The 10,529-nt window shown below is 34.9% G+C and overlaps 1 protein-coding gene and 1 pseudogene across 1 annotated transcript; both read left to right on the forward strand.

The window, feature by feature from the left end:
• Nucleotides 1-4,325: 4,325 nt before the first annotated feature.
• Nucleotides 4,326-7,289, forward strand: LOC131629730 (uncharacterized; annotated as a pseudogene).
• Nucleotides 7,290-8,188: 899 nt separating this feature from the next.
• Nucleotides 8,189-9,624, forward strand: LOC131629732 (methyl jasmonate esterase 1-like). The gene is made up of 3 exons (XM_058900506.1): nucleotides 8,189-8,605; nucleotides 8,770-8,904; nucleotides 9,240-9,624. Exons 1-3 carry the CDS (start codon nucleotides 8,240-8,242, stop codon nucleotides 9,525-9,527), a joined length of 789 nt encoding a protein of 262 aa, XP_058756489.1. The 5' UTR covers nucleotides 8,189-8,239; the 3' UTR covers nucleotides 9,528-9,624.
• The last annotated feature ends 905 nt before the right edge of the window (nucleotides 9,625-10,529 follow it).

Genomic DNA, 10,529 nt, shown 5'->3' on the forward strand with positions numbered 1-10,529 from the left:
TTGAACTACAGATCTCTAATTAGGAAAGAGCCTTCACCGGGAAGACATTCTCAATCCTAGGTCATATTCCTATAATATATATATATATATAGTTTAACTGTCCTAGGGTTTACACTCAAACGTAGTTCTAAACTAATATATATATATGCACAGTTTATATTTGACAGTAATTTAAATAAAGACTGTAAATTGAAAGCTTGTAAAGCCTAACCTGGATGGAGTGGAGGCCTTTGAAGAAGTATGTACAAAGCCTTACCAGTAATTGATGGATAACAGTTTAATATATATATGATAAACAGTTAATGGTTTTTGAAAACAGAAGAAGTGAAGATGGACAAAGGTCACATAGGTATCTGAAGAGTTTCACCGGGAATAATGCCCTTCAAATACCAGAAGAATGTTTTGAAAACAGAAAGAAGATTTTGAAAATACAGTTTTGTAAAACAAGCTAAGAAGAGAAGGTGTTTGGGACTTACACTCTATTAGAGGCCCAGTACTTTACAGTACTGGTTACAAAAGCAGTTTTGAAAATGATTTGAAATGATATAAGGTTTTGTTGTTTGAAAACCTTAATCATTTGATTTAAACGGAGATTGAAAACAGTTTTGAAAATTGACAAAAAGTCAATTTAATTAAGGTAAAGAATAAAGATCTATGCCTAATTAAGACCTAAACAATTAGGGTTTTATCATAAACTTATTTTCAAAATAATTAGGTTAAAACAAAATGAATATATATATTTAAAGTTTTTAAGAAAACACTTTAAAACATACTATGTTAAACCTAATTAAAACACATGAAATAAATAATATTTTTTATGATTTTTTTGGTTATTCACAAAATAGGTATATTAAATAAAAAGTGTGTGAAAAATGAAGTGAAAATGATTTAATTTGATAGGTTAAATAATCATGTGAAGTTGTGAAGAGAATAGGTGTGAAAAGTGATAAAAAATTTAGAAATGTCTCCACCAAGGCTTGAACTCACGCCCTTTAGGTCACACACCCAAAACAACACCACTGAGCCAACGCGCGCATGGTGATAGCAACTCTCACTCATTTGGTTATGTTTCAAAACAAGTGATAAATCATTGAAAAATAAAAGAATCAAAAAGTCTGGGGCGAGGGGGATTCGAACCCCAGACTTGAGGCATGAGGAGACTAAGGGCGTATGGGAGGCCACTAGGGCAAACGATGAATTCGTTTGTAAAACGCATACCATTCAAAATAAAATAAACTTTGTTCAGAGATTTAAAAAATGGCGCCACCCTCCATCTTCGTCTTCAACCTCAAGATCCAACATTTTTGAAATTCTGATTCTCTCAAATCTCAACCAATGGCCCAGGTGTAAACATGAAACTTGTTCTAAATTCACTCACGATTCTAAATATGTAACTAATATATATTTATATTAACTACATCTAACTAATTTACCAGAAATCGTGAAGAACCCTAAAATTTAAAAATCAAATTAAATGACTATACTGAAAGATAAATGAATGATGATAGAGGGTTTTCAATCCTCTGATGATGCTGAACAAGATAGAATCGAGCTATTTCTTAAAGAATGCTTAAATTAAAGAGGTGGAGTTCAGAAACTTACCTCTGAAAATGGAGGTCGTGAGGATGATAGAGAGCAACTGGGCATGTATGAATGATCCCAAAAGCTTCCTTGTGACTCAGTGATGCTAACTGAATGCTTGTTGTAACCTCAATCTTCCTGAATTGTTCTATGGACCTCCCTCGATTTGAGCTTCAAGTGAACATGGAGAGTGATGATTCTTGAGTTACAGATGAGCTGCAGCCATCTGAACAGCTTCACTACCTCCTATGGAACGTGCCTGGATGCTTGGCTTGATTGGAAACCTTCTGAATTGCACTATGGACCTCCAACTGCAACTGCTCCAAAGTGAGAGCAACAATGGTGTTCCTCCACTTACAGAAGTGATCCAGGTGCTTGGATCACCTCAAATGACCTCCCTTGAGATGTTAGAATGCTTACTTTCCAAAGATAAGCTCTGGTTTGAAGAAAACGATTCTTCTTGCCAAAGAACTTTGAAAAACAATAAGCATGAGAAGAGAAAGAGAAAGCAAGGAATATGGTTGCTTTGGTGTGTTTTTCTACTGAAGTATGCCCTCCTATTTATAGGCAAATGAATGCAAATCAATTGGCTGTGGTGAGTTTGCTTAATGAAAGAAATTTGGTTTCTTAAGCATGAAGGAAGTTTGCAAATATCTCTTATGCAATGATGAGAATTTTGATTCCATTTGATCAATCCCCTAGCCCTCGATTTTGCTTGATCTTAGGGGACAATTCTGAGACAGAAATGAGCTCTAATTGGTTGGTGAGAAGATTCCTTGGGTGATTCATCAATTTGCCATAAATTCCTAAATGTAATCATTACATAATCACATGTTCTTGTTTTTTAGAATCTTCTTCAATTATCATGGCATGGTGAAAATGAATGCATGGCATGTTTTCAGATGTGTTATGGGTCGTGTAGCATCCATATTTGAGGTCATGTGCACAAAATTTCAAAGTTCCAAAATGATGCATGACCTATAATTTCACTTCATGAGGCCAACTTTGAACAAGCATAACTCTTAGCTCAAAATGAATTTGGAGAAGGTTGAACACAATTTGGAAATCCCTAAACATCTACTTCAAATCATTAGTTTGGAGTTTCTTCAAAATCCTTTGGCAAATTTGTGAAAAATGAGGCCAAAGTTGGAAGAAAACTAGGTTAAAACACTTAGAAAAATTTCTAAGTGTTTATGACCTAAAACTCCAAAATTTCCAAAACTCTTAAATGATTGATCTTTTGAAAAAAGTTCCTTTGTAAGATGTTGTTTTATTTTGCAAGATCTACAACTTTCATGTTGGAAGTTTTTTGAGTTGTGTAGGTGAAATTTTGAGTTCTCACCATGCCTCAAAAAACCCTAATTCCCGACTTTTCGCTCCTTGATGAATTTCTTTGAATTTCTTTGGTCAAATGACTTTAATATCCATATATTGATGATATTGATCCTTGAAAGCCATGGTTTGACCAAAAATCTCAAAAGTCAATGGTGATCCCATACAGTTGACTTTTTCCAGATATGGTGAGATTTTGGACTTTTGTGTAGAATCAAGATCTTTTCCTCAGATGAATGATGTAAATGGATTATATTGAGGTAGTAGAGACTCTTGAATCATGTCTTGAGTTTTGGATCCATGCCCTGATTAAAAAGTCAACTATCTTGGGGAATTAGGTCAAAAACCCTAATTGTCGACCAGAGGACAATGATGACTGTAGACTTTGAATTGAGGTGTAATGTCCAGTGGATCTTGTCATATGAGTTATTTGAAGATGATTGATGTCTTTTAATGGTCCCCTAGGGCTTTTTAGGGTTTCCCAAAGGTGATCCCTGAGTTTAGTCCTTGATAGGCTCAAAAAAAAAATCTTAGTCTGGTGACCTGAGTAACTCTGTACTTAGATGACTGGGTGTCTAATCAATCATAGGTGAAATAATGAAGCTCTTGAGTCTTAGAGACTAATCCTTCTATTGATTGATCCTTTGCCTAAGCTTTCTGGTTTTTGAACACCCTTGATTGAATGTCAGACTGCTCTGGGTACTTACTTTGACTTGATGAAAATCCTGAAGATATGTCATCTCAGGGGGGTCAAAAATTAGGGTATGACAGTTGGTTAAAATACGGAGAACAAAAGTGTATTTAAGCCTAAACATTTTGATTAATAGAAAAATTATGATTTTTTTTCCATCAATTTAAGTGGATAGACATTTTGGAAAACTTCAGTTAAGGTTAGAAAAGTACCGAGGGCAGTTTTTTTAGACCAAGTGCAATGGGGAGTTGAATTGAAGTCAACATGGGAAAATGATGTGTAATGGTGTGTGTAAAATGGTGTTGAGTGTGTGTTGGAGGAGAGAGATATTGAATAAACTCAACACCAATTAATCTGTCCCAGAGGCTGACGTGGCAACGCCTCACTGGTCCAAAGCTGGCGCGTGTGAGCCACTCTCTGGCAGTGAGAGTGGGCTTTATCCCACGCGGAGAGAGAAAGAGAAAAGAGATAAGTAATGCCACTTGGCTGTTTCTGATTGGCTGGCCAGATTTTTATCCATTTAATACTTTAAACTCAATTATTTCGCTGCAAATTAATTTTTTTTTTATACCAAAATTCATGATTTTTTTTCTCTATAAATAGAGACTTGGTTCATTTGATTTGGACACAGAAAAAAAAAAACCAAGTTTTTCACTATCTTTCTCTATTATTATCTTTCTATTAGTGTTTTTTTTTAAGTTAAGTGTCTTTTTTTAGTGAAATGGATCCCAATAATCATTTTAACACTCAAAATTCTGCTAATTTTCCATTTAACCAAAATCCTAACAATTTTCAAAATCCCAACAATTATCAAAATCCCAACTATTATCAAAATCCAAATCAATTTTCCAACCAACATCCTCAAAACATACCTAATTTTGGTTTTCCACCAAATTTCAACCAGTCATCCTCTGTTCCAAACTTTCAACCATATTATGGATCTATGCCGAGAAATCCATCTCAAACACCCCCGTTTAATGGTTATGTGACAATGGCGAATGCAAATTTTCCAAGTGGTGGTGTACCTGAATTTCCCGAGTTTTCAACACAACTAACTATTGGTGGCATGATAGTTTCTAATGAAGTTGCTCCAAATTCAGAGGATTCAACTCCTAAGAGCAGGAAAACTCAGCAACCAGCATGGAACACTGAACAAAATTTGGTGCTAATTAGTGGGTGGATTAAATTTGGAACAAGCAGTGTTGTCGGGAGAAACCAGAAAGGTGAAACATATTGGGGTAAAATTGCTGAGTATTGTAATGAGCATTGCTCATTCGATCCTCCGCGTGATGGACCTGCATGCCGAAACCGTTTTAATTATATGAACAAAGTGTTGGGTAAATGGATTGGCGCTTATGATGGCGCTAAGCGTATGCAAGGAAGTGGTTAGTCGGAGAATGATGTTTTGGCAAAAGCGCAGGAATTATATGCATGTGGGAAGAATGTTAGATTCACTTTAATGGAAGAATGGCACGCTCTCCGTGATCAACCACGTTATGTTAGTCAAGTAGGAGGAAATATTGGCTCAGGAAGTAATGGATCTAAGAGATCTCGCGAGAGTGATGCATGTGGCTCAAACACTGTAGAATCCAGTGCTCGTCCTATAGGAAGGGAGGCAGCTAAAAAAAAGGGTAAAAAGAAAAGCAAGGAATATGCCTCGGAGGTGGTGGACAAAGAATGGGATGAATACAAAGAATTCAAGACGAAAGAGCTTGAACGATTGGACAACATAGCCTTGATGCAACAGCAGGCTAACAATATAGCCTTGGAAAAGACTAAAACCAAGAAAATGAAGATGTATCTAAAGCTAACTTCCGAAGAGCATCTAGATGACCGGAAGAACCAGCTGTTGAAAAAGTTGGAGGCAGAACTGTTTGATAATTAATTTCAATGAAGTATTTGTCAGTGTAGTGTTTGCTTTAATTATTGTTGTTTCAATATGTCAGTGTAGTGTTTGCTTTAATTATTGTTGTTTCAATATGTCAGTGTAGTGTTTGCTTTAATTATTGTCGAATCTATATGTCAGTGTAGTGTTTGCTTTAATTATTGTTGTTTCAATATGTCAGTGTAGTGTTTGCTTTAATTATTGTCGAATCTATTCGAATATATTCCTTATCTGATAATTAACTCTATACAATAAATTATTTCGAATCCGTCAGTGGTCCACCACCCAATTCGAATCTATTCCTTATCTGATAATTAACTCTATACAATAAATTATTTCGAATCCGTCAGTGGTCCACCACCCAATTCGAATCTATTCCTTATCTGATAATTAACTCTATACAATAAATTATTTCGAATCCGTCAGTGGTCCACCACCCACATCCATTTATATATAAGGACTCATACATCCATTTATGTACCAATATCCCAAATCCCATCCAATCTACCTCCAATATCACAAAAAAATGGATCCATCACAATATCATTTTGATATCGCAGCCTACAATCAAAATCGTGAAATTAAAGAAAATTATATAGTCAATCGATTTAGAGAGCGTAGAAACAAAATATCGGAAGATAATGCACCTCGTAGTAGAAAATATCTCAATAGAGATCATGCAGCGGCAAACCAAAGACTAATTGACAACTACTATGCCAATGAGCCTACATATGACGATGCAGGATGAAAAAAAATGTTTTCCTTCGAATCGTTGGGGACCTTTCAAGTAGTGATAACTACTTCACCCAGCGAGTTGATGCAGCCAATAAAGAAGGTATATCACCCTTAGCAAAATGTACCACAGCAATGCGAATGTTAGCATATGGTGTTGCAGCAGATGCGGTCGATGAGTACATCAAAATAGGAGGTACTACAGCATTGGAGTGCTTACGTAGATTCTGTAAAGGAATCATACGCTTGTACGAGCAAGTGTATCTGAGAGCACCAACCCAAGATGACCTGCAAAGAATACTGCATGTTAGTGAAATGCGGGGGTTCCCAGGGATGATTGGGAGTATTGACTGCATGCACTAGGAGTGGAAAAATTGTCCTAAAGCATGGGAAGGACAATTTACTATAGAGGATAAGGGAACCACCACAGTTATTCTTGAAGCAGTTGCATCTCATGACCTATGGATCTGGCATGCCTTTTTTGGATGTCCGGGAACGTTGAACGATATAAACGTTCTAGACCGGTCACCAGTGTTTGATGACGTGGAACAGGGAAAGGCTCCAAGTGTGAATTTCTTTGTGAATCAACGTCCATATAATATGGCATACTATCTAGCTGATGGTATCTACCCTTCTTATCCAACTTTCGTCAAATCGATTAGACTTCCTCAAAGTGAACCCGATAAATTATTTGCAAAATTTCAGGAGGGATGTCGGAAGGACATCGAACGTGCATTTGGAGTGCTCCAAGCTCGATTTAAAATCATCCGTGAACCAGCTCGCTTGTGGGACATAGCTGATTTGGGTATCATCATGAGGTCATGCATCATATTACATAATATGATTGTTGAGGATGAACAAGATTCATATTCTCAACGTTGGACCGATTTTGAGCAATCTGGGGAAAGTGGATCTAGTGCACCACAACCATACTCGACCGAGGTGTTACCCGCTTTTGCAAATCATGTGCGTGCTAGATCAGAGTTCCGTGATCCAAATGTTCATCAAGAATTGCAAGCCGATCTAGTGAAGCACATATGGACAAAGTTTGGAATGTTCCGTGATTGAATTATTTGTGTGTTGTATTGCATTTTAAATTATTTGTATCGTACTAATTACGTTACTTGTGTGTTGTATTGCATTTTAAATTATTTGTAACGTACTAATTACGTTAATTGTGTGTTGTATTTTAAATTAATTTAAGATGATTTGTATCGTATCCAATTATTTAAATAAATTTTGTTTTTATTACAAAAAATTAAAAAATAAATTATTAAGTATTTATTATTTTAATTAATTTTAATCGATAATTGTAATTTTATGTAATCATAAAAATAAAAATAAAATTTAAATAAGAATATGAAAATAAAAAGTGGTGGGGTAAGGTGTTGAGTGAAAAACCATTGGAGAGGGTAAAAGTTGAATGGGTGTTGAGTTATTAGGTGGAAGAAAGAGAAAATGATGTGGAGTGTTGGGAGTTGAAAAAGTGGGTGTTGAGTTTTTCAACCATTGTAAATGGTCTTATGTGTAAATTGTAAATCTTCATTGCATGTCAAACATCATCAGTAAGTTTCGATAGCGTGAAACCTATAATGACGGATGCATTTCAAGATTGACAACAAAATGTGACTTTTTTGTTTTGTTGTTGAAAAACAATCAATACTGAGCAATGCCAAATATGTTATGGGCCAACTCTATTTGTATAGACAAGATTGTATTCTATTATTCTATATATTTTATTATTATCTTATAAATAAGCAAAACGAAATATCCCATAACAGAATACAATGTACTAGGAAAGAAGAAAAATAACTTTTAATTTGAAACTAAAAAAAAAAGAAACTAAAAAATCAAAATACATTATCTTGCACCGATCAATGCACTAATGATTGAATAGATTTATCATGCACGGATGATTTTGGATTTTATATCTAAGATTTGACACCACCATTTTTCAAAAATAAAAATTAAGCTTTAAAATGTCAACACTACATAGAACAAGGTACTAGGAAAGAAAAATGGATAATAATACTAGGCATTTCGTTTTGGTCCATGGAGCTTGCCATGGAGCATGGTGTTGGTACAAGGTTGTTGCTCTATTGCAATCTTCTGGACATAAAGTCACTGCACTAGACATGGCTGCTTCTGGTATCCATCCAAAACAAGTTCATGAGCTTGATTCTATTACAGATTATTATGAACCGTTGATTGAATTTGTAAGGTCATTGCCACAAGATGAGAGGGTAATTCTTGTAGGTCATAGCTTTGGTGGGATTGGTATATCTATGGCTATGGAATTATTTCCAAAGAAAATTGCAGTTGCTGTATTTGTTGCATCCATCGTGCCTTCTCCTGATCTCGGCTTCGTGACTATCCGCAATGAGGTACTTAATTATTGTTAAATTTAGAAGTGTTTACGGTTTATGAACTGCACATAATCAAAGTATATTATGGTTGGATTAAGTTCTTCTTCTGATATGTCTAAAATTAATTTCTAGTAATAAATTTAAACTACTTCTGTTTGATATATTTATTTTGAAAATTGCAGTGTCCTCAAATATCGGATTTCAACGTGGAAAAAAAGATTATATTTGACGATAGCTCAAATAATAAATCAAATGGATCTCTAATACATGAGCCACAATTCTTAGCATCCAATATGTATCAACTATCTCCACTTGAGGTACGTTGGCTAATCAATATGTAGAGCCGTCTCAAAAATGGTTTTGTGTAGGTTAGTTATGATACAACTTTGTCAAAATAATTAGAGAACCTATTTAATCATATTTTCACATTGACACGTATTTATGAGGCCACATTTACGTATGATTTAATATAACAAAATTTAAATTTTGTGCGGTAGTTCGCCTTATACGCCCTTAAAGGCGGCTCTGTCAATATGCTTATTTGATCCCAAAAAAATTTAATTCTATTTTTTTTAAATGAATGTATAGATTATTTTGAAAACAAGATGTTTATTATAATGATTTTGATAATGTTTGATTATATCTGAATTAGGACTTGTCTCTTGCAATGTTATTACAAAGGCCTACTCGTACATTTGGTGATCAAGAATTATTACAAGAGAAAACAAGTGTTACGAAAGAAAATTATGCAACTGTTGCTAAAGTCTGCGTTGTGTGTCAACAAGACAAATTGTTAAAGTATGATTTTGAATTGTCAATGATCGAACGAAATCCTACAAATGATGTCAAAGTGATTCCTGATGCTGATCACATGCCTATGTTCTCCAAACCTCAAGAGCTTTTTGCATATCTTCAAGAAATTACGGCGATATATTATTAGCAATTTAGTGTGTATATTGATTGCCAATTTGTATTTAGTAAATTATTAGTGTCACTCTCCATTAGACAATTAATAAAGTGGCAATTTATCCTTTTAATTATAACTCTTTTAAATTAATATTAGAACATTTCAAGTACATAATAATCACACAAGCATACACGATTCATCATTCATATTAACATATAATTCATGCTTCAACCATCCAACTCAATATCCTGCAAATAATTCACCTTCATGCTATGGGACTGACCCGACTCGAGGCATGTGGTACCAACAGAGTATAACTCTCTCCATAGTGCCAATTTGGGCAGCAACAGGGCATAAGCCCTCAACAATTCACCAATCCAGGCCAACAACAGGGCATTAGCCCTCGATAATGTATGCATGCAACTCTAACATACAACATCAAAATTATGATACTACAGGGCGTAAACCCTCAAAATTCTGCCATTCCAGGCCAACAATAGCATCGTCATCATAACGACATCAATTCACCATAGAAAGCATACATCATATTACATCAACGCATAATTACATCACTTCATCTTAGCACAATTACTGGAAAATTACATCATATTGTTCATTTTATTTTAACAAAGTGTAGTTTATCGCGTTAGCTTTCCGTGTCACTCCCAATCCATAATATCATTTTTTTCACTTTTCGGACACCATAATCCAGGGGGCTAACACGACCCGTGTGTCACGGCCCATAAAACTAATTTTTTGCGCGATCGTTCCAACAATTCCTTCTCCCTTTCTAATTTCCTTCCTTTCCTACTCTAACCCTTGGACCCTTAATATGATAATACCATATTACCCTCACCAACTTCCTCATACTCCAATTTTAAATAATTCATATACTTCTAAATAATTATTTTCTAAATAATTATTTCCCACCACTTTATTTAATTAGGCTAATTCTCCCAAAAATTGTTATTTCAACTGTATCTTGCGTAAAAACACCAAGAAACAACAATAGCATCAAATAAATCACAAACAACC

This window comes from Vicia villosa, unplaced genomic scaffold (genome assembly GCF_029867415.1).
Source record: "Vicia villosa cultivar HV-30 ecotype Madison, WI unplaced genomic scaffold, Vvil1.0 ctg.000602F_1_1_2_unsc, whole genome shotgun sequence".
NCBI lineage: Eukaryota > Viridiplantae > Streptophyta > Magnoliopsida > Fabales > Fabaceae > Vicia > Vicia villosa.

Bases quoted from the DNA above. Each gene is read 5' to 3' on its own strand.
- LOC131629732 (XM_058900506.1), top strand. From the start codon at position 8,240: ATGGATAATAATACTAGGCATTTCGTTTTGGTCCATGGAGCTTGCCAT. The intron at 8,606-8,769 runs GTACTTAATTAT...TGAAAATTGCAG, and splicing joins TCGTGACTATCCGCAATGAG to TGTCCTCAAATATCGGATTT. The intron at 8,905-9,239 runs GTACGTTGGCTA...TATCTGAATTAG, and splicing joins ATCAACTATCTCCACTTGAG to GACTTGTCTCTTGCAATGTT.